Below are 24,943 nucleotides of genomic sequence, written 5' to 3' on the forward strand. Positions count from 1 at the left end.
CCAACCTCCTCTCCCAAATTGAATTCGTATTCCTACACTCAGCCATAGCCCACATCTGTTACTCCTTCCCAAGCATGCCATGCACATTCATGCTTCTAGCCTTTATGCATTCTGTTTTTCTAGCTGTGATGGTTTTTTAATGCCCCCTTTATCCTCCTAGGAAAGCCCCTTCATCCATCCATTGAGACAAATGCAAATAACATTCTGTAAAACTTGCCCTGAACCCCCTGCAGAGGTTGTCACATCCTGCACTGTATTTTCATAGCACCTTGTGACAACCACTTTTAGAACATATTTCAATGCATTCAAGTTACTGGTTTAATTCTTTCTTCCCACTAAACTGTGAGTTTCTTAAGAGGTGGATACTGACTTACTCCCCTTCTCCACCACTTAGCATCAGGCCTGCCGCACACCCAGTGCTTAGTAAATATCCGCCAGTTGAACACATGAATGAAAGGAACACAAACAGGACATGAAGTGAGAAGGAGCAATATTTTTGATATTTGGGGGCATGTCTATCAGTGAAGTAATATTTCTTGAGTTTTCTAAAGTAAATCTCATGAGAGGACTATGATGATGTATGTTCCTGAAATAGAGCGATCTGGAAAAAATCAATAATGCTGAAAGGCACAGTGAGAAGATGGGCTGATAGTCTTTGGCAGTCTTTGGAGGGCAGCTCCTGGGCAAGGTTGTCCTTCCCACCTGTCCTGGTGTCTCTGAGCTAGCTGTTGATGTTCCTCTACTGGCAGCCCATGTCTGGCATTCTGATAGCATTTCAAGGACCCGGGTCTCTGCCTTTGATGGCTTTAAAGGAAGAGAAAAGCATATGCAAGGAGAGCAAGGAAGCTCACATGGCCTGGGCCAGGGCCTAGAAACAGGCTGATGTTGGCAGTTCATGCTGAAAGCTGGCAAGGGCATGCCTTTAGCCTTAGACTCTGTGCTTAAAAGCAAACAAACAAACAAACAGAAAAATACACAAGGTTTCCAGAAGTCATTTGTTTTTCTACATTTGGGATCTAGCAGCAGCCTAACCAGACTCAAGCAGTTAGTAAACTCAGCCCACTTAGGAGCCCAGGAACATGGACAGTGGCCCACCTGGGACCAAAGCCTGGATTTAAGAGTCTCCCTCAATACCAATCCCTTCCAGTCCCATCAGCAACCCCAGGGCTGATAAGAAAGGTTTTGTCCTGGGGGGCAGTGCTGGCCCACCCCACACCCAGACCCCATGGGTGCTGTTTCAAGTCTGAGGCTGGGCGTCCCCAAACTGAGGGTCGGCCCCACCCACTTTGCTGCTGAACTGCCTGCTCCCATTGTCTGGACATGCCCTGCCCTGCCTTCCTACGCTTTCTACTGTTGGTTTCAGCGACCCTCCAGGGGACTGAGCATGCAGAGGTTCTAAGAAAGGTCGGCATGGACCTTTAGGAGGAAAGATGGCAAAGTCTGACTGACCTGCCCCATGATCCCTGGGATGGAGCCTACTGTTCCTTAGCTATATGACTTTAGGAAAAAATCTTAGCATTGCTGAGCCTCCATTTCCTTATGTTAGAATGGCTATAGTATCCATAATAATTAAAAATAAAATTTAAAAAAATGGCTGTAATGCTGTTGAACTTACAGAGTCCCAAAAGGATTGAATGGGGATTGTGTGTGAAACAAACCTGGTGAGCCCATGTTCACCTTGTGTCAGAACCTGTGCCAAGTGCTAAAAACTTCAGAAAGAAGGTTCCACATAAACAGTGACTTTTTTTCTTTTTTCTTTTTGAGAAGGAGTTTCGCTTTTGTTGCCCAGGCTGGAGTGCGATGGCGCGATCTCGGCTTACCACGACCTCCGCCTCCCAGGTTCAAGCGATTCTCCTGCCTCAGCCTCCTGAGTAGCTGGGATTACAGGCGTGCGCCACCACGCCCGGCTAATTTTGTATTTTTAGTAGAGACGGGGTTTCTCCGTGTTGGTCAGGCTGGTCTTGAACTCCCGACCTCAGGTGATCTGCCTGCCTCGGCCTCCCAAAGTGCTGGGATTACAGGCTAAATGGTGACTCTTTAACTCCAAGGTAGTTCTGAGGCTTACCAGCGGGCCCATCAGCTTTTTTCTGGGTATTTTCCAGAGAGGTCCTCAAAAGCTTTATATGAGGATTTCTGTCCCATGTGCCATGAATCCATGTAGTCAATAAACCTCTACTGAATGCCAGGCTCCGGCTGGGCTCTCTGGATACAGAGAAGGGTAAAACCGTAGGTCCCTCCTTAAGGAGCTCACAGTCCAGTGGAACATTCAATGCACAATGAGGGATACAGGGCCAAAGGGCAGAGGAAACCAAAGAAAAACAGTACTAAAGTCTTCCTGGAGGAGTATAAATGTTGGTCATTAGAAAGCATTGAGCCAAGACATGACTCATGCACTCATTCATTCTTGCAATGCATGTTTATGAAAACGAAACACACGCCTGTGGCACCTCTGCCACGTGCCAGGCTCGGCGTAGCAGATCTGTCAGGGCTGGGGTGTGGCTCCGACCTTACCTCTTAGGTGTGCACAGCACTTCCAGTTGCCCAGATGCCTGCTTCTCTTTATCTGGGGGCTTTCTTCAAAGCCCTGGAAGGTTGCTCTGCCTTGCACAGGACAGGCTGGATGTTCTGGAACTTAACCTGCCCCTGGAGCAGTCCTTAACCAATGACTGCTGGGATCAATATATAAATACCCTGGCCCCCTCTTCCTAGCCTCATTTTGCGCATTTGTAAGATGGGCCTAAGAGTATAAAGGTTCCTGCCTCAGGGGATTGCAGTGAATGAGAAAAAAGATAGCATTAGCCTTCCTTTATTTTTTCATCTGCCTTAAATCAGAAAGTGAGGCTGGCAAGACATTTGTTAAGGGCCTAGCACAAAGCCTGGGTGGATGCTCATTAAATGCACCCTCTTGCCCTTGGTCCCATAGACAGAAAATGTATTAAGAGCATGGAATTTGGAGCCAAAGTGCTGAACTTAGAATGTGGACTCTACCACTTGCTAATTATTTAACCATGCCTCAGTTTTCTCATCTATAAAATGGGTTACTAGTAGTACTTACCTAATAAAGTGATCATAAGGGCTAAGTGGCAATACAAATAAAGATCTTAGGAGTACTCTGCACATAGAAATCACTGTTAAGGGGTTGTTAAATAAATAGATGCAGGTTGAGATGGGAAGGGGTTGGAAATTGAATCGGAGTGGCTAGGTGGTAAGTGGCCCTTGAAGAGCAGCAACTGTGTCCTGCACCTGGGGAAGTCCCAGGGCAGTTTGCTGCAGGGCTGGCTTTCTCAGAAATGCAGGACAGAGGGTGAGAGCTTGCACCCAGCCTAGGGACCTTCCTTTGGAAAGGAGGAAGGGAGCAAAGGAGTTCAGACTGATGAGTAGGTAATGGCACCAGCTGTGAAGCATTCACAACATGCCAGGCATTGTCTTGTGGATTTCCACAGCGACCCAAAGAGGTAGAAGAGAGAACTGAGGCTCAGAGAGTTTAAGTCTTGTGCCCAAAGTCACGGTAAATGGCAGAGCTGGGGATTAAATTGAGGTCCATCTCTCCCTAAGCCTCTGTTCCTACTGTTCTACTTGACATATTTCAATAAAGAAATAAAAACGGGAAGGCCAGGAGAACACTTGGGTTCTGCTTTGTCACTGGTCCTTCATGGGACCCCTCCCTTTGAGAATACATTGCTGGAAGGTGTTCTGAAGCAGAGAAAAAGGGCCTTCCACCTCCCTACTGACAAGATCAGGCTAGGTGTAAATACATGTGTGAAGCCCGCTGGGTCTCCTGAGTCGTGAATCAGCCAGGCTGAGGCTCCTGGTCACACAGCCTGAGGAGCAGTGATTTGCAGAAGTATGGAGCTGACATACAGCCTGTGGGAGCCTTAACTCTTCCCCCAGAGGATGCTCGGAGCTGCCCTGGAAGGAGCTGGAGCTCAGGGCCTGAGGTTGGCCCTCACTGGTTGCCTGGTGTATGTTTTCTAGTCCCCTGTGTCTGTGCCCCAAGGAAAAACCCATCCCCTTCTAGAGCTGCAGGTGAGGAAAAGCTTCCTATAGAAGCTGAGCTGGGACAGGGGAGGCGAGAAGAATGTTCCAGGTGGAGGTAGCAGGTAGTGCAAGGGCACTCTGGCATGACTGAGCTTAGTGCATTTGGGAAAATGACGAGCACACAGTCTTGCAGAGAAGGCTGGACCAGGATGTTTAACCTTGTAAGCCATCAACAATTGGTGGTGGGGACTGGGAGTAGGATGGTGGTGAGCACAGCCTAGAGTGATTACTCTGGCATTTACAGGAGCTTAGACTCATGGGATCTCAGAATCCTGGGAGTTAGTATTTAAGAATCAGAGACTAAAAATTTCAGAATTTTAAAATTTTGGATTCAGAATCATAAACTCTTGGGCTCTCAATCATGAGATTTTAGGATCATCAAATTTTTGAGTTCGGCAGCACTCTAAACTCTAAGCCTTGCACAAAAGGAGAAGCCAGCACCAAAATTCAAGTTGGCCTCTGGCTTAACTGCTAAGGGCACTGGACCTTCCTGAGTGCTCACACATAGGGTAGGAGGACCTGGACCTGGGCCTCCTGGGATTCCCTTTGCACAGTGGGACGTCCACACAGCTCGTTCTCAGCTCTGATATCACCTGCTATTAAACACTATCTGCCAGCAATTCCCAAGGCTTTGAGTTCTTGGCACGCCCTCCCTAGAAGCTCATGGGAGGACTCTTCTCAGTACTCCTAAGCTGGAGGAGCTGGGGCTGGAGCAGCGTCCACTCCCGCCTGGACACGGCTGACATCAGTCACCTATCATGGCATTTTTAATAAGTCCTGTGATTCCTGCTGCATACCCTCCTCAGAGTAGCAGGAGTAGTTCCTGCTCTGTAAGTAGTTTCACAGTGTTTGGTCCATTGCCCCACCTTTACTTTACAGGAGTTTCCTCCTCACACAGCCCCAGGAAGTACAAAGGCGAGCTGGCCCTTTGCCAAGGTCATTTAGTCAGCAAAGACACTGACTTCTATTAGTTCATTATTCTCATTCCCACCTGCTAAATTACTCAAGGTGGACAAATAGAGAGCACGGAGTTATGGCCCTAGGGGAAGAGCTTCTGTTGAGCCTACAAAGCTGACTCCTTCAGAAGGCTGCTGGACAGACTGGAAAAGAGCCAAGTCTTCAGAGGCAGGCAGGCCTGAGTTCGAATCCTGCTCCTTCCTTACCTTCTGTGTTACTTGGAATATGTTCTTTAAAGTCTCTCATCTTTGATTTTTCCCATTTGCCATTTGAAGATAATAATGAGGTTATTATCTTCAGGTTGCCTGGGTTTGCTTTTCAGCTCTGCCATCTTCTAGCTCTGTGACACCGAGCAAATCCTTTAGCCTCTCTGGGCTGTGTTTCCTAATCTATGGAACAGAAATAGTCATGCTACCTACCTACCTTGAGTAGCATTATGGTTGCTGAGAGTTCTGAATGAGTAATATATGAAGCAGGTTTAGAACAGTCCCTAGCACTTGATAAATTAAATAAATAAGCATTAGCTATAAATATTGTTTGCAGGGTGGTAACGAGGTGAGGCTCTTAAGTGGTGCACATCATATGTGCATAATATATCATTGTTGAGTGAATGAATAAAGGATGGATTGATTTGAAGTGCTGAGCACGGTGCACATTACGTGGTGTAGGGGAAGGGCCACAGAACCGCAGCCTTTTGGCCCTGAGCATTAGACCAGCGCTGGGGCTGACCTGGACTAGCCGAGCTCATCGTGCACATCCTCACCCGACTCTGCACGTCTCTTCCCAGCTCAGACTCAGTGGCGTCAGGCTGGTAGCCTGAAATCAGCAATGGTGGAAGCATTTATAGCACAGGCAGTGGCAAACATTAGAACTTAAGGTGTTTTGTTTGTTTTATTTTGTCTTAATTCGAGAGAGAGAGGAAGAAAGGGAGACTGTGTTAAACTTTGGTTAGAACACAACACATTCCTAACTGGCCAGGTAAACATTTTTCTAGAACCTGCCACAGTTATCTTCAGAAACCAGTTTTGACCATTTTTTACAAGATATAACATCTTAGGGAGAATAAGCCATTTTGGCACTGATAAGAAGGTGTTTGTGGGTTTTGAGAGCCTGGCTTTGGAGACCCCGCTGAGTTTAGAGTGCATATTCCTTGTGGGTTTTGGTGGCCACGAATGCCCTACTGTGACACCAAAGAGTAGACTTTAAAACAGATGGGTGGGGCCTATTAGGTGGTAAATCTGGGACTTTCTGTAACTTGATAAGGCTGAATTAATGTTTGCAGCTTCCCAGGAAGATTGTAACACTGTGTGCCTGAACCCTGTAGCCTGAGTAAGGGAACTATTTAAGGCCATTCCAAATCTCCTTTAGTATCAATCGACTTTGAAGAAGTGCAGCTATTAAATGAGCTGGACAGAAGTGCAGCTGTTAAGTGTAGCAGACATAAGAATGAACCTCGGGGAAAGCATTTGTAAACTGCCCAGGGTTTGAAAGCTTGTCTGGAGTAATCTTCAAGACAGAGAAATACACATAGCAATGCTGCCCGGAGCTCTCCTTGATCCCAGCTGCCCAAGCCAGGCTCACCATCATTCATCAGCAGGACCATCTGAGTCCTGAGCCCCCACTCCAGATTCTCCATGGAGGTGGGGACAGTGACATCTGTCTTTATTTAATTTTTAGCTTCCCATGTGATGTGATGTGGATGATCAGCTAGGTTTGACAACCATTGCATCCTTATAAATAATCTCTCTTTTAAAATGTGTTGACATAGCATTTGTGTTTCAATGGCCTTAAATGGCTTCAGAGGAAAGCCAGTTAATCTTCTGATCTGAAGAAGACAAGCCACTTTTCACTTAAAAAGGAATAAACACACTTTTAATCTTTAAATTAGCGCCATTGGAGACAAGCAATTAATTGCATTTGTCAGTGGGAGGTGGATTAGTGGGGGCGTGGGTGGGGTGTTCACACTCCCCTCCTGGGCAACTGGAGGGTTGGGGTGGCAAAGCTATAATACAGGCTGGGCTTTGAGGAACAGCACTGAGCTAGGAAGGAGGAGTGTGGCCGGAGTGGGACACAAAGCTGTGGCCTCTGCAGAAGGCAGCTGGGAAATGACAGGGGACAGTCCAAAACATCAGACCCAAAGATGGCCCTGTAGAGAAACGAAAAGCAGCTGGAAAGGGAAGGACACTCAACTGAGGGCAGCAAGATGGAGCCAGTGGGTTTGGAAGAATGAAGAGTAAAACTACCTGCACAGGTATGAGGGAGCCGTTTTTAGACTGCGTTTATGTCCTTCTGTTAAGGGCTGGAACCACACATATTCGGCAGGAGGTGCCTTTTTCTACTCTGTTATAAAGCCCACCTTTTTATTTCAGTTGTAACTAAGGTTGGCCTCTCCATCAGAATCTCACCGGGAGAGTCTTGTTTGAAATTCAGATTCTCTGGTCCCACCCCAGGTCTATTGAATCAGACTGTTTGGTGGGATGGTACTCAGGAGCCTGTGATTTAAACAAGCTGATTCTTATGCAGGCCAGTTTCTTATTCTTGGGAGGCAGGATAGAGTATAGAGGTGGAGAGTATGGACTCTGGGGACAGCCTAGTTGGATTTAAATCCTGTCTCCACAACTTGCTACCTGGATCACTTTGTGCCTTAATTTCCTTGTCTTCAAAATAGAACGATAATAATAGGAGCATATCCTAGGGTTGTTGAAATGATTAAATGAGATAACATATACCAAATACTTTAGAATAATGGATAGTATACTATATTTACTGTTTTTTCTTTTATCCAATTAATGCAGAGATTGAGAGAAGAGAGAAATAGGGTCAATATTTTGAATTTAAGCCATCATACACACATCCATACACATTATGCGTATAGGTCAAGAGTTGAAAATTTAAATGCTTCCAAGAACCAGGCAAGTGTGAAGCAATTGGTGGGGCCCATGGTGACTTGGAATGTACAACTGTCTTAGTTTGGCTTTCCCAGAAGCCAGGGAGATCCTGAGACAAGATTTGGGGCCAAGTCATTTATCTGGTAGATGACCCTGGAAAACTGATGAGGAAGTGGGGATGGGAGACAGAAGAGAAGAAAGCTAATACCATGGGCATCAATGAACATGGTACTGCTGTGGGGACCTGGACTCTATCATCCTGGGAACCACCAGGAGACTTGGAGACTCTGCAATGTCATCCCACCTGATAAGTGAGGAAGCTGGGTTATACTCATTTCCTATGTCTGTTGTAATGAAAGTATCACCATCTGGGTGGCTTAACCAACAGACATTGTCTCATACTTCTGGAGGCTAGAAGTCTGAAATCAAGGTGCCAGCAGGACTATGAGGGGGAATCTGTTGCATGCCCCTCTCCTAGCTTCTGGTGCTTTGCTGGCCATCTTTGGCAGGCCTTGGTTTAGAGATGCATCACTCCAGTCTCTGCCTTCCTCTTCACATGACTTCCTCCCTCAGTCTGCATCCAGATCTACTCTTTTGTTAAGAATACCAGTCATACTGGATTAGGATCCTATGCCACTCCTGTATGATCTCATCTTAACTAATTATATCTGCAATGACCCTATTTCTAAATAAGGTCTCATTCAGAGGTATTAGGGTTTAAGATTTCAGCATATGAATTTAAGGGGATACAATTCAGCTCACCCATGGGGTATTCATGCCCCAATTCCTCCCCCTAATTGATTGACAACTACTTCTGTAGATGGTAACTCCACAGCATTTCCTGCTTACTCTCCCTTTCTGCTGTAATTTGGATGTTTGTCCCCTCCAAATCTCATGTTAAAATTTGATCCCCAATAGGCCGGGCATGGTGGCTCACACCTGTAATCCCAGCACTTTGGGAGGCCGAGGCGGGTGGATCACAAGGTCAGGAGAGCGAGACCATCCTGGCTAATATGGTGAAACCCCATCTCTACTAAAAATACAAAAATTAGCTGGATGTGGTGGTGGGCGCCTGTAGTCCCAGCTGCTGGGGAGGCTGAGGCAGGAGAATGGCATGAACCCGGGAGGCGGAGCTTGCAGTGAGCTGAGATCGCACCACTGCACTCCATCCTGGGCAACAGAGCGAGACTCCGTCTCAAAAAAAAAAAAAAAAAAAAAAATTTGATCCCCAATAGTGGAGGTGGGGCCTAATGGGAGGCGTTTGGGTCATGGGAGTGGATCCCTCATTAATAGATTAATGCCCTCCCTGGGGTGGTGGGGAGAATGAGTGAGTTTTCCCTCTACTAGTTCCCATGACAGCTGATATAAAGAGCCCGGTGCCTCCCCACTCTCTCTTGCCTCCTTGCTCACCATGTAATCTCTGTACACCCTGGTTCCCCTTCCCCTTCCACCATGAGTGGAAGCAGCCTGAGGCCCTCACCTGAAGTGAATGCTGACACTACACTTCTTATAAAGCCAAATAAACCTCTTTTCTTTGTAAATTACCTAGCCTCAGGTATTCGTTTATAGCTACACAAATGGACCAATATGCTCTTCCTGTGTCTCTTCTACCACATGCCTTTTAAACATCCAGTAGCATGGAAATTCCGTAAGGGTTGTGTCTTAGTCTGAGCTGCTATAACAAAGTCCCATGGACTGAGTGGCTTATAAACCACAGACATTTATTTCTCTCAGTTCCAGAGGCTGGGGGTCTGAGATCAGGGTGTCAGCATGGTGGGGTCCTGGTGAGGGCCCTCTTCCAGGTCACAGATTGCTCACATCTCATCCTCACATGGCAGAAAGAGGAAAAAAGCACTCTCTGGAGCCCCTTTTATAAGTGCACTAATCCCATTTATGAGGGCTGCTGTGGTTCGAGAATTTCCCCTGCAAAATTTAGGTGTTACCAGTGTGAAAGCATGAAGAGGTGTGGCCTTTTCAGAGGTGAATAAGTCATGAGGGCTGCTTCCTTGTTCATGAGATTAAGGCTCTTTAAAAAAAGGATTCTTGAAGCTTTAGGCTACCTTGCCCTTCTGCCTGCTGCCACTTGAGAACACAGCAAGAAGGCCCTCACCAGACACCAAATGCGAGCATCTTGATCTTGGGCTTCCCAGGCTCCAGAACTGTGAAGAAATAAATTTCTGTTCTTTACAAAGTACTCAGTGTCAGGTATTCTTAGTTACAGCAGTAAAAAACAGGCTAATAAAATAGGTCCACCCTCATGACCTAATTAATCTCCCAGAGGCCCTACCTGCTAATACCGTCACATTGGGGGTTAGGATTTCAACATAATCAATTTGGGGAATAAATAAACACTCAGTCTATTGCAGACTGTCTTGTTTACAGTTATAATCACAGCAACTAGATCAGTACCCAATAGTAAGTGTGTTAGTCTATTCTCGCACTGCTATAAAGAACTACCTGGGACTGGGCAATTTATAAAGAAAAAAGGTTTAATTGATTCACAGTTCCACATGGCTGGGGAGGCCTCAGGAAACTTACAATTATGGCAGAAGGTGAAGGAGAAACAGTCACCTTCTTCACAGTGTGGCAGGAGAGAGAGAGAGAGAGAGACAGAGACAGAGGAAGTGCCACACTTTTAAACCATCAGATCTCATGAGAACTCACTCACTATCATGAGAACAGCATGGGGGAAACTGCCCCCATGATGCAATCACCTTAACATGTGGGGATTACAATTCAAGATGAGATTTGGGTGGGGACACAGAGTCAAATCATATCAGTAAGTGCTCAATATTTGTTGAATGAATGAATGAATGGGTGAACTCTGCCTTCATTTCTATGTCCCCAAAACCTAGAGAAGATGTGGGAAATGCTCATCTGAACCTTGAGGGAGAGATGAGGAGCTCTGCCCGGTTCTCCACAGCAAGCCTATAGGAAGGCAGTTTTACAAAATGCCTGTGCACCTGCCTTCCAAAGAGCAAAGCCCCATTAGGCATCAACTTTCAGATCCTTTAGTTTCCTTTATGCATGAGATCGGAGTGTCCCATTAAGTACTTAAATCAGATTAACAGCCTCCATGCCAGACCCTTCCGGCTCAGCCTGCTAGTGGTTGTGGAGCCAACCACTTCTTATAGAAGCAGTGGAAAGGGTTAGATGAGGAAGGGAGAAGGGCTCTGTTTGACCAGGCTGGTGAATCCCCTGTGTTTCCTTGGCGTCTAAGTCTGAAGAAATGAGAGCTGGCAAGCAGCCTGCCCTGAGCAGGCCCTGAGAGGAGGCTCCCCGTGTGGATGTGGAGAGTGGCCTGTGTCCTCCCAGGAGTAAGTGGTGTTTCATCACTGCTTCTGATAGTGCTGGTTTACAGAGGTCCCTCCAATGTCAGGAGATCAGGGATTTGTGGACAGTAGGAGAGAGCTGAAGTAGCAACATAAGCAGGATGACACCTGGCCCCATGCAGGGTGCAAATTATATTTCTCTGTCAACATGGGCTATCGACAGCTCCACATTGACTCTAGATCTGGCAGAGTCACAGCAAGCAGACTCCCTGCCTCCTCTTTCTCCAACACATTAAAACAAGCACAAAATATAACTTCCCTTTTCCTTCCACAATTATACTCCTGTCCTAACCCACCAAGACACTTTATTAAATGTTATTTATAGAAATTTCAAAAAAAAATTAAAGATAGCTTGCATAGGGAATAAAAGGTAAAAGTCAATCAGCTTTTAAATTTGAACCAGAAAATCAAAGGTTTAGCAAAGATAGGGCAGCAAAAATCCTGATAAAATCTTTGTGATCAGTCATTATATTTGTCTTTGACCTTCCTGGCAGCCTTAGCGAGAAGGCAAATATGATGGGCTGGGTACTTGTGTTTGGCTGTAAGAAAAAACACAAGTTCAACTCCAAAAACACAATCTTTGGAACCAAGAAGTTCTGAGAGATATTATATGTGAACATGTATGTGTGTGTGTTTATGTGTATATAAAATAGTTAATAGTCAATATATATAATATGCAATGGACAATGTCTTGGAAAACAGTTTTCCAGCCAATACAGAAGTACTTTTGAGATAGTTCTTTCTTGCTTTGGCACTTAACAAAGATTGAAAGAAAACATGAAAACCTAATTAAGTAAAAGTACTTTGCAAAGACAGAGCCAGTATCATCTAGGGTATTTCAAGGCATTTTGTTTCTTCTTTATTGTCTTTTTTGGATAGCAGTTGTTTGGCCGGCGCTAAGAGAATTCCCTCTTCTAATCAGCAGCACATGTTTGGGATGCAGCTAACTGGGGATGGAATTTTTTTACTATCTGGTCCACCAGAAGCCTTTACTCTAGCTCAGTGTTAACAGCTCACAGGTACAAAGGGGCAAGTAGCTCCTGTAGGAAGCAAAGCTTTCCATCTCTTACTGCCACCCCTCAAAGCTCATTCTTCCTCTGACTGCATTTCCTGTGCACCAGGAGTTCACAATCTTATTTTAACCCCAGCACCAGACCAGAACAATAGACAATGTTTATTATAGCCATTGTGTATAACAAACCATTCCAGAAGTTATGGTGTGAATCAGCAACCATCCATTGGCCCAGAATCCTGCAATAAAGGCTGGGATCACTGGGCAGCCTGTCTCTGCTCTACACAATGGCTCTCCCTGTCATTTGCAATCAGCTGGTGGCCCGACTGGGGCTGAAGGATCCACGAGGGCCTCATTCACCTGTCTGGGGCCTTTGTGGGGTGGCCTAAATGACTGGGCTGGGGAGGAGGCTGGCTGGAGCTTCCTTAGTTAGGGCAGCAAGAAAGCAAAAGCAAAAGGCCTGGAACTTGCGCAGGGTCCCTCCTGCTGTGTCCTGCTGTGTCACGGTCCAGCCCAGACTCAGTGTGTGAGGCAGCCACACAAGGATGTGAATTCAGAGAGGTGAAATTCATAGGAGACCATTTGATAGCAATCATCCTCAGCCTCCTCCCATCAATACCTTAGTCACAGTAGGTATTGGCAAGAGTCAATTGGCAGGAGTCTCACCTGAGGGTTGAGGAGGGAGAGAAAGGGACAGGTATCCCTTTCATGGGAAAGGGAGGGGATTTGTATCAGGCCATTTGGTACTAGCCCAGTTCTCACTCCAAGTTCTGTGCACTCAACACTTAGCTGCTACCATCAAAAGCCCAGATATCAGACTTTATGAGCTCTATTTAAATTTTTCAAAAAGGATATATGAGAAATGGACCTTGGAAGTGATAAAACAGTAAATGTTTTAAGAAGCCTCCTGGCAACGGTGCTTGAAGACCTTGTAAGTGTGAGACATATTGAGTTATGCTGCTCCATGGCCAACGTCCTGACATTTGTGGGACAGTGACCTCCCCAGGCAGCTGTAGCAATTGGAGATCTTGAGGTCATTTCCGTATGGACTGCAGTGAGATATACAGCATGTCAGTGGCAGCCCAGAAGTCAGTCGAGTTTTCTCCAGGCTGGAATGAGGACACTGACAGCCCCCACCAGCCCTAGCTTAGGACGGGGGTCACACTGTTTAAAAGGATCACTTGAATGACAAGAAAGGCCATATGCTCATCACTTTTCCAGAAGCTGGAAACCTAGAAGGGCTGGATAAGAAAGACATTGGGTAATGAAATCGGGGGCAAAAACACTTTGACATCCAAAGAAATAGTGGAAATCTTTAGAAAGGCTGATTAAATAAAAGTAAACATAAGATTCTTTGTTTTGACTCAAAGCAGGCACCCATATGTGCACACACACACAAGCACCTGCACGTGCACCCTCATCCGCAGAGATGGGATGGAGGAGGCCTGACTTAGTAGCACCATGTAAAAATAATTTGTAAGTATATGTTAGCAGTAAGCTTAATTTGAGACAAAAGCAATCAAAGTTGTTGTGACTTTAGGTTATATTAATAGCATAGATTCTAGATTAAGGGAGGTGATTTGTTTCTTCTATTCTGTATAGCCCAGTTTACTTTAGAAGTATTAGGTCAACTTCTGCATAATATGAAAGGGTTCAAGAAAAACTAACTTAATTAGAGGGAAGTTCAACATGATTAGAGAATTTGAAATCATGAAATATGCGGAAACACAAGGAGGAACTGAAGATATTTGACCTAGAGAAGTCCTTAGCAAGGACTTAAGAATGGGTTTCAGTTGTTATGTGGAAAGAGGGACTTGATCTGTCTTCTATGGCTCCAAAATAGGTCCCATTGGACTCATGAATGTAAGATTGAGGGACCCTGGCATTTGGAGGTCAGAAGAAGGAAGAACATCTAATAGTTGAAGAGGCCCTCTAAGGAATGGATTGCATGGATTTCCCTTTTACTGCAGGGGCTGGATGATCACTCATCAGGGCAGACAGAGGGAATTCACACCTTGGGATGGATGCTTGGTTCAAAAGGAACTTTAGAATCCTGTCCAACCAACTATGAGGGCTGTCATGGGCTCTTGCCTTAGCTGCTATGGAAAATGTAATGAATGCAGCGGCTGTGCCCTCTCTTGCTGAGGGTTCAGGGGGCTGCTTCTGAGGCCTGTTTCTATTGCTGTAGGCCCGGTTTACAGTTATGAAGAAGCAGAGGCATCAAATGCTTAGCCAGGTCCAGGACCACAGGCAGCAAACCAACACCAGCTACTCACATGGGCACAGCTCCTGGCCATCCACTTCCTGGAAAGATGGAGATCCAGGCAGAGAGTGGATCCTGGGCTGGGGTCTTGGCCGAGGGATCTTCCCCTGGGGATTATAGGAGCACCCATGGAGATGGAGACCACTAGGAAGGAGGTAGCTGCACTGATGATGGCTTTTCAGGTCACTAGGCCTGGTTTAAAAGTGGACTGTGCCACTCACAAGCTGCATGATGCTGGAGAACTTGATAAACACTTTTGAGCTACCATTTTCCCATTGGCTTGTTGTGAAGATTAAATAGACCATGTGTGCGGTGTATGTGACCCTGTGCATTGCTGGACCTCAGAAAAATACTGAAAATACAGGAAATATTCCCATCTATTTTTTCCCTTCAAAACTGAGCTGTGCTGGCCACTGCGGGGACCACTGAAGAAGACCCAGGGAGGGGAATGGGCCCCCCAGCCTTTCTCTGGGGGTCAGTTCACCCTAAAAGAGTGACTGTTGTGATTGCCCCTTCTGCTTCCTGACCTCCCTCCCATGCTAAGGCTGCATTTTCTCCCTGACAGAGGAACTGAAGGAGAAGCTGACCGAATATGTGGACAAGGTGAATAGCCAGAAGCCAGGCTTCATCAAAGTCGTGCGTCACAGCAAGCAGGAAGGCCTCATCCGCTCCAGGGTCAGTGGCTGGAGGGCCGCCACTGCACCTGTGGTGGCACTCTTTGATGCCCACGTGGAGTTCAATGTGGGCTGGTAAGTGCCCCTTGGGAGAGGAGGAGGAATCCCAGTGGGATCTGGGGTTTCAGCTCCAATAGTGCAAAGCATGCTAGGATCTTGGTCATAGCCTAAGGGAAAGGAGATAATTCTGGGAATGGGTGAGATGTAGGTGTGTGAGTAAGCCAGGCAACAAGGCTGGACCTTTAGGGTTCGAGGTGTGGTAGAGGGGAGGGGGTAGCCAGGGGTCAACAGGTCAGCACACAGTGCCTAATATGCATGGTGACATCACATGTGACTCTGGCTGGCAGGGTCATCAGGGAGAAGGGTACATGCTAAGGGCAAAGCAGAGAGTGCCTGGCTAAGGACAGGGTTCCAACACCTAGGAAAGGAGAGCTGGGCCAGACATGAGGCAGAAGCCCAGCCTCACAGCCAGGTCCAACACCAAGTGGGCAAAGGTGGGGGAAGGTTGCCCGATGTTGTCACAGGTGCCCTGGGCTTTCCCACTGCCAGGTTGGAGGTAGCACGTAATCTCAGATTCTCCCTATGGTGAATTTGTCTAAGAACATCTTTCTTTCTCTGATCAGAGCTGCTCAGATGCTGGGGGGAAAGGGACCAGACAGAAGGCCCCAGTGGCTGCAGCCAGCCAGGAATAGAGTGGCAGATGCAGACCTCCCTGCAGGGCTGGAGGGCACAGGGCCACCTGCTGTGTGTAACTTTGCCTGGGCCTGGGAGACACAGGCTCTGGCGATGACCATAAGTAGCTGGGGCAAGTAGGTGGCCACCCTTTTATCAATATGCCTGTTGTCACTGGGGTCTGCTCTCCTCCCCAGACTCCACAGTGCCAACCTCTACCCCCGGGGAGTGGGAGACAAGGGCACTTCAGCAGGAAGGAACAGCAGGGCGTGCACACAGCCTGGCCTGGATGCTGCCATAGCAGGCCCAAATTAAGGCTGCAACACAGCCATTTTTTATAGTTGAAGTCCCTGCTTGCCACTTGTGACTATTTAAACAGCATTTTCTTTGGATTTATGGCCAGGATAGGAGAGGGACACTTACTATTTCAAGCTGATTTGAATAAACAATTATACACCAAATGTATTATTAATGAGAAGCTTATTCCTGTCTGCAAACACATTACTCGCCTGGTGCCTGCAGGGGCCTCCCGGCTCCTTGGGAAAGCCCAAATGCCCCACCCCTCCTTGGGTGGTTGGGAAACGCTTTGGGGGGTGGATGTGGCACAGCTGGCATTCCAAGGCAGCATCGCATGGCTGGTGGATGTAGGTTTGTTCTCACCTCCTAGTCTGTGCCATTCTCATCTGTCTTTTCCTCCAGGTTGATACATAGAATTTAGCAAAATCAAAGCCCAAGGTGAAAGCTTCTTCTGGAGCCTCAGATCTGTTTCTTTCTTCTTTTTCTTCTTTTTTAAGTCTTGATTTTTTTTTTTTCTTCTAAGAAAGGGAAAGCGAGCAGGCACAAGGTTGGCTGGAATAAGAATCTCTCAGCTCAGCTCTGGATATGCCGATGGAGTGGTGGAGCCTCTTGCCATTCCGGAAATCCTCAGGGAGCGGGAACTTGAATAGGGACTCCTTCCCAGAAGGCAGTGCACCTCTCCATCAGAGGAGATGGGCAGGCCTTCCTTCCTCTTTCTGCTGGGGAAGGACCTTCAGGAGATGCTACTCTGGATTTTTCCACCTTGGAAATGGTTACCCTCTCTGGCTGTCTCCTCTGCCCAGGGCTGAACCTGTACTCACCCGCATCAAGGAGAACCGGAAGCGGATCATCTCACCATCCTTTGATAACATCAAATATGACAACTTTGAGATAGAAGAGTACCCGCTGGCTGCCCAGGGCTTTGACTGGGAGCTGTGGTGCCGCTACCTAAATCCCCCCAAGGCCTGGTGGAAGCTGGAGAACTCCACAGCCCCAATCAGGTAAAGCAAACCTTTACCTGTGGGTCTCTCTGCTTTGACCTCCAGGCTAGGGACCCCCTACTGGCCCAATGCTTATTCTCCAACTTGAGCCCCATCGTGGGGATGACAGGGGTGGGCAGGGTTGAAAGGAACAGCAGTCTGATCTTCATTCACTGCCACAGGCTCTGAAGATCTCAGAATCCATTCACAGCCTCAAAGTGACCTATTTTCACACATCACTGTGAGACATCTGCTGGGCGCCAACCACTGTGCTCCAGGTTGGGGATCCAGAGTGATGAAGATTTGGTTCCCACTGCCAAAAGCCTGGAGTCTAGTGAAGACAGACAAAATCATTGGAATAGGAACATTATCCTACCATGAAGGCAGAAGCTGCATTGAAAGTGGGGAAATGCTTTTCAGAGGGTAGCATTTTCACTGGTTTTTGAAGACGAGTAGAAGATGGCTAGGTTGGGGAATGGACACCCATATGCAAAGTTCATGAACACAGAGAAGGTTCAAAGTGACTAGAAGTGGGAAGTGAGCCAGCAGCCTCCGGCAGTGAGGGTGGAGGGGCTGAGAGGCAAGATCGGAACCCACAGGACAGTGTATACCTTGATGATATTTGAGTGTTATTCTGTAAGACTCAGACAAAAGTGACTTCATACTGCATTTCAAAGGTCCCAAGTTCTTTCCTGCCTTTGCTGCCATCTTCCTAGACTCATGAATGACTCCCCTGTGGTCTCGGCTTTTAAGGTTCAGGACTCCTCTAACAGCTGTCCCCACTAGTTTTTATTTCTGTCTGTGTTTGTTTTTGTTTTTGAGACGGAGTCTCACTCTGTCTCCCAGGCTGGAGGGCAATGGCGTGATCTCGGCTCACTGAAACCTCTGCCCCACTGGGTTCAAGTGATTCTCCTGCCTCAGCCTCCCAAGTAGCTGGGATTACAGGCACCTGCCACTGCGCCTGGCTGATGTTTGTATTTTTTAGTAGAGACAGGGTTTCACCATGTTGGCCAGGCTGGTCTTGAACTCCTGACCTCGTGATCCACCCACCTCGGCTTCCCAAAGTGCTGGGATTACAGGCATGAGCCACTGTGCCTGGCCTATTTCTGTCTATGTTGATGATACGGTGGGTGTCTTTATGCTCCCTGCAAAGTCCTGCCTGTTACAAAACAGAAGGCACTAGAAGGTGGGCTAGGGTACAGTTTTTGAAGTGAAAGAGATTAGAAGCTCATGTTGTTTTGTATTATATGAGGGAGAAAGGGTATGAAAAATTTAACTGAAAGTCAGTGATTATTACTTAAGATCACATTTTTCCTTGCCAGAATAAAAAATATATACTTATACTTAAAACAGGATAGAAGAAAACACCACCTAACTTTCCCGAAGTTACCTGTTACCTACTCTGCTCGGCCCCTGCCACAATTTTGTGTCGTTAAACATTTGCTGACAGTCTGCTATGTACAAGGGTCTTTTACACGCATTGGCTCGTTTGATCATCATCACAACCTGTTGACCGCTCATGTCTCATCCCTGTTTTACAAGAGGAGGAGAGTAAGACTGAGACAGGCGAATGGCCCTGCCAAAAGCTCTGGGCGGTAGAGCCAGGATCGACCCAGAGAAGCTAGACTCAGTGGCTAGTTTTCATCCCTCTTACTGTCCACTGTTGAGCTCAGAACTGGTGTAGCTGTTTTCTGCTCCTAGGCCTGATGAATACTATTGTAAGGAAATATGCCCCCATGCAATGAGCATTCCTGCAGAAGACTACATTGACAGTAACTGTTTCTGTTCTGCTCATCTCTAACTGTATTGGTCCAGTCTTAATCAGCAAGCCTGCATTCCAGGTCCTTGCCAGACAATGTCATCTCAACCTCAAATTTTCTATCACCCAATTTTTATCAAAAAACTTGGTTGAGGGAAATAACTTTTATGGAAGATTTTTGGAAGAACATTCCTGGTTTTATTCCCAGATGAAGACAGCTCCACAGAAAGCTGTGATTTATACAAATGTATCTTGCCCATCCGAGCTCCCTTTTCTTTCAAGCTATACTTGAGTGCTTTGCCCACACATGGTGTAAGTCATAAAAAGAGCCCAGCAATATCTTCTAGTGTATTCTAAAGGGATGTCTTTGCGATGGCTGTTCGCTAAGTCACCAGGTGACCCCATTAAGAAAATCCATGTGAGAAATTTCTTTCAAACTGACTGCCAGTCAAAGAAAGCCTTGCTATCCCCAGGGAATCAATTAATATGACATTTTCACATGAGAACTGTACATTTTGTTTCTAAGACCATGTGTGTTCATTTTCACTTTGACCAACAGGAAACTCAAAGGCAAGCTTTCATGTCTGCTTTAAGAACAATTGAGAGAGGACCTTGGTCTGCACATGCATTCCAATTTGTTGCAATCTTTAGGTCTGTGCAGACATTTATCTATTTATGGTTTTCTATGTATTTTAAATTTTCTCATAAGCTATTTCTAATCCTTTCAGGAATGAGGCAAGGTGTAAATCAATAACCCTTTCATGCTGATAGAATCCATTTAATACCCTAGCCGGTTAATAATAAACCACTGAGGTGGCCTGTGCTCATCTCAGAGTAACTGTTTCAGATTCTGTTCATTACCTGGCTTGAACTATCAGTTTGAGGAAGGTCCCTTCCCATGTGTCCTGAAAGCATTTTTCTAGAGTGCCCTGTCCTGTCCAACACTTAGGAATGCAGAGGCAAATGCCGAGACCCCACTCTGCCAGGCTGATGTTTCTGAATCATCACGTATTTAAAGAGGGGATCTTCTAGACTTAGTGCACGATTGCATCTTTTTACCTTTTTAAATGACCTTTTGAGTGCCAGTTATGATCCAGAGGCTCTCAAGTACTTTAATTTAGTCCATGTGAGGTTAGAATGGATCCTATGTTACAGATATGGAATCGGAGGCTCAGAGAGGCTAGGGAACTTCTCTTGGAGACACGCACCCAGAAGGGGGATTTTTCCCAGAGAGATTACCTCGAAGGCCTGGGTTCAGCTACCTCCACCACAGGAGGGTCTCAGTCTGCTTTAGGAGTGGTGGATTAGCTTCCCAGGATGCCTGCAGGTCTATGAGGGTGAAGCCATTTAGAATAAAATGCAGTGATTTGAAAGGAAGAGAAACAGTGGCTCCAGGGTGCCAGTCTCTGCCTGAGAAGTCTCCTGTATCTGCATTCCCCAGGGAAATGGCCTGCAAAATCGTCTTTCTCCACCTTGATAAGTTTCCATTTTCAAAGACGGGTTCATTTACATGTGATTGACTGACAGTTTTCTCATCCCTGAGGAGCCTTCATTTCTCCTTTTATTCCCCCACTGCCACCAAGTCCTCCAGCCAGGCAAGGGCTAGAAATGGTAGCAATAAGCAGTAGAACAATTCAACATCACTGCATAAGCAGGGCTCTCAGCAGAGAAGCAGCCCAGTGCTCTCACGCTGACTCACCTCATGTGAATCGTTCTCTGTGAGGTGCTGCACTGGGTGTCTTCACAGAGCTGGTGAGACCCAAGCTTACAGCCCTCAAGGAAGGAAAAGCCTTCCAGCTCCTGGACCCCGTAGATGTTGGCAGGTTGTTCCAGCCTAAGACCCCTGTTGAATTCCAGACCCAGGCCACGTACCTAAGCTCTGCCTGTTGGCTATCTCCTCCTGTGTCACACAGGTACCTTAAGGTCAGGTTTTCCACCACCAATGCTTCTTTCTTTTGAAACCAGCTTCTTCTCCTGTGCCCCTGTATTGATGAGTGGCCCCCAACCCACTGTCACCCGAGCCAGAAAGCCAGATGGCATCCAGTTTCCTCTCCCTTTCTCACCCTTGTGTAGTTCATCTGTTTTGAAGTTGGGCTGATTTTACATCAAAATATGTCTTTAAACAATTCCTGTCTCTGTTCCTGATACTCTGAGTCAGCTCTCCATCATTTTTCACCTGGATACAGCAATGAGCTTCCCAGCTGGGCCCCTCAATTCCCACCCCTTCCCCTCTGGTCACTCACCCACAGCTGCCTAACTATTCTTTTGAAAAAACACAGATCTGCTCACATCACTGTCCTGCTTAAAATTCCTCATGGACACCTATTTACCTGCAGATAAAATTCAAATTTTTTACCCTGCTACCCAAAACCCTTTGCAACCTGGTCCCAGCTAATCTTTCTAAGTGGACCAAGGATGACATACAGATTCCAAGTTGGGGAAGGGTAAGAAAGCTGGTATGCATTCCTAAGCAGGAACAGAGACTGGCTGTGCAGAGATCAGGGTCAGGGCAGCTAGAGATACAGTCAACCTAGACTGGCAGGCTGAGCACCAGTTCTCAAAGCTAACACACACACAAGCACCACCCCACTAATAGCTGATCCCAGGATGGCAGCTGTCTACCCACTGCCCGGATGAAACAGCCTTTCTGGAGTGGTTGGGTGAGGCCAGACCCAGGGGCCACTCCAAGAACAAGGCTCACAATGGCTCTGGCAGCAAAGGAAGGAAGAGAACCAGACCCTCCTGATAGGAAGGCCTTACTGCTCTTATTCCTTGGACAGCTGCACCAGACAGCCCTTCTGCTCTCCCCTGCCCCTGCAGGAGCCCTGCCCTCATTGGCTGCTTCATTGTGGACCGGCAGTATTTCCAGGAGATCGGCCTGCTGGACGAAGGCATGGAAGTCTACGGGGGCGAGAATGTGGAGCTTGGGATCAGGGTGAGTGGGGTTTCTCACTCAAACTGCTCGGCTCAGCTCCCACCAGGGTGAATGAGTCTGGGGGTGGAGAAATGGGGTTTAAGGTTGAGGGTCACAGACTGATTCTGAATGTCCAGTCCTGAACCCTGTGTGTGACTGGGATTGGGAAGTCAAGGGTGGAGCCTCTTGACTTTTCAGGAAGAAGAGGACTTCAGAACCTGCTTGGCTGGGGGAGGGAGCATGGGAGAGGTTGAGCTGCCAACTCAAGGAAACAGCCTCTTTTAAAATCAAACTGAGGCCCATCAGAGTGAGCAAAGGTGTGCTCCAGGAAGCAATAACAGGCATCGAGGGTGGCTGGACAAGAGTGACCCTGAGTCAGCTCCCCTTGGGATTTCTCACTTTGACACTCTCTGTCTTCTCCACAGTGGCCCATAGAACATTCCCAAAGACTTTGTTAAGAGATAGCCCAGGCAAATAAACTCAGGGTGTATAAACAGCTAGATGCAGCCAGGCTCACTGCAGGCTGCTTTCTGACCCCAGGCGCTAGCCAGACCCACAGCCCATTCTTGCCTCACGCCGTTCTCCTGCCCCAAAGTACAGGGTTTTTTCCAGCAATCAGCTCGTGGCATGGATCCCCAAGAGGCTGTATGTTATTTCTCATCCTACGGGAACATTTCCTAGGCTTTCTGGCTCTTCTCCCTTGGCCGGTGAAAACATAAATCTATGACGAAGCCCTCTTTCCTATCTGAGGTTCCTGTTAGGTCCCCTGGTGTTAGGCAGGAATGTGATGATGGATACAATGAAGGATCTTGTCCTAGAAGGAAGCCTGCCCACCTCTAGGACCAGGGAGTATCCTTGGCAGACCCAGTATTGGAGCTGCAGGGTGTCCTCCCCACGATGGCCCCCACTGTCTTCTCCGTGGGGAACTCTCAGCAGCCAGCCACCCCCACATGCTACAGGCTTGCCGATGCTTGGAGAGAACTCTGTGCCTACCAGTGTCCATAGGGATTATCTGAGATGCTGCACCTCACTGCCAGCCTATTCACACATCCATGCAGACCCATCTGTCTGGTTCCACCTACTGGCCCTACTCTGGCATCTTTGGCCTTAGTGTCTGCATCTGGTGTCTCCAATTCCCAGTACTCAATTCCCACTGAAGGATTGCAGCATGGATGCACCCTCCTCTCACCTCTAACCTCCTTCAATCTCCCACCCCACCAGGCAGGCAACTGGCCCTGGACAGCCCTTGCCCCTGACCTAAAGGGGAGATTGGGCACCCACAATGAGCATCTCACAATGCCTGCAATGACCTGACAGGTACTGTGTGGGGCCCGACTCACCACCCAGACTTAATGCTAGGGCTTTGAGGACTGGCAACATGAACAGTCTGTCTGAAGCTGAGCTTAGAAAACACTTCCAGACATCTGTATTCATTAAAACCCTGAGAAATTGCTTTGGAAGCAGTCAAAATGCGTGGGCTTATTGGGGAGCTAATGTATTCATAGAGGACAGCCCCTGCATAATCACCCTCGTTTCTGCAGCTCTCTCTACGTCGGCCATTTATTCCCCATTTGTGTCCTCGCCATCTCATTTCAGCACTGCTCCTGGATAAACGCTCACCCCAAACATAATATTTTTCACGAGGAGCTGCTGTCAGGAATTGTCTGAGTGGGTTGGACCGCCTCCATTCGCTTGTGTTCTCTGGGTAAAAATGTGCAGGAATGGAGAAAGGAATTAGATTTGTGAACTCTGCTTCCAACATGTGTGTGAGTCAGTCACAGAGTGGAGATTTCTGGCTTTTCCTTCCTTAGATTATAAAGTTATAAAGCTATTCTGGAGTGTGGGTCTGGGTGAGGCTCTCAAATGCAAGTTAAAATGTCTCTGGGTGGTTTCGTGTACAGAGTTTTAAATACAGTTTGCAATGATATCAGTTTTTTTTTTCCCTCCATCTCTTCTCTCTCAGTTGACAGAAATGAAGTGTCATTGGAGTTGAAGAAAGGGTGGCATTTAAAACAGAGAAACAACAAGCTGTTAACTGGCAAAACTGAGTACAAACGGGAGGGATGAGTTCATTTGAATTTCAGTTCCCCCTTTAAGGGTAACAGAACCACTGATCGTCAGCAAAACAGATTTTCTCCTTTTGTTTGGTTGTTAATATTTGTCTTTCTTTCATGTTTGATGAGTTAACTTTTCAATGGTTCGGTTTCCTCTATAAAGTAGCACACCTGCCCTAATTACACCATAGGATTGTGTATCAATATGAAAGACATCACTTGTCACCCTTCGCTTAAGCAGAGGCAAATTATTCAAAGTCCTTACCTATCTGGAACACAGAAAGAAAGTTGTTTGCGCAATTACTAAATGCCTTCTTTGTGCCATGGGTTATACTGGCACTTATGTCATCCATCTACGAAACACCCTAAAAAGATTATTATTGTAATGGTGTTTTTTTTTTTTCCAGATGATACTGTGAAATTAGGGGCTTACATATATCTCAAGGTCATGTGCCTCTTAAGAGGTAGAGAAAGGATTCAGCCCCAGATCTTTATGATTCAAGGACTAGACAGATATATCACAGTGATCTAGGGATAAAAGTACTTTGAGCACCGTCTCAAAAAAGATATTGCAACAGCCATGCAGTAATTATCTTCTACTTTATTCACAATTATGTCTACTAAGTCCCTATTTAAAGCCTTCTTATTTCATGCTCTTTTTTTTTTCTGATTTGTAAGTCGGCAACACAATGAGAAAAAGGAAGGAGCTACTATGGCCAAGCACAATGAAATGAGTGAGAAATAAGAGCTGTTGAATAGAAAACAGAAAGATTTTATAAATGATAACTGTAAAAGTGCTAGAATGCATAAGAAAACATTTAAGGGCTGGCAAGGGATTGAAATTGTTGGAGACTGTTATGGTTTGAATTGAGTGCCCCCAGCCCCAATATATCCTAACCTCTTGTGAATGTGATCTCATTTGGAAACGGGGTCCTTGCAGATGTAATCAATTTAAGATAAAATTGTGCTGGATTAGGGTAGGCCCTAATCCAAGGAGACTGATGTCCTTATAAGAAGAGGAAAATTTGGTCACAGAAGACATAAAGGAAAGACAGCCATGAGAAGGTGGAGGTAGAGATTGGAGTTATGATGTCAAAAGCTCA

At 46.7% G+C, this 24,943-nt stretch overlaps 1 protein-coding gene across 2 annotated transcripts in view; it reads left to right on the forward strand.

Annotated features, from left to right (window-relative positions):
• Nucleotides 1-24,943, forward strand: part of GALNT18 (polypeptide N-acetylgalactosaminyltransferase 18) — a 350,806-nt gene that overhangs the window by 228,485 nt on the left and 97,378 nt on the right. For both annotated transcript variants that reach the window (XM_002822026.5, XM_054524653.2), the window contains exons 4-6: nt 15,056-15,239; nt 16,937-17,134; nt 21,693-21,807. In XM_002822026.5, coding sequence (XP_002822072.1) covers nt 15,056-15,239; nt 16,937-17,134; nt 21,693-21,807 — 497 coding nt within the window. The remainder of the gene's footprint in view (nt 1-15,055; nt 15,240-16,936; nt 17,135-21,692; nt 21,808-24,943) is intronic.

The sequence above is a fragment of the Pongo abelii genome, chromosome 9, assembly GCF_028885655.2.
Source record: "Pongo abelii isolate AG06213 chromosome 9, NHGRI_mPonAbe1-v2.0_pri, whole genome shotgun sequence".
NCBI classification, from domain to species: Eukaryota; Metazoa; Chordata; class Mammalia; order Primates; family Hominidae; genus Pongo; species Pongo abelii.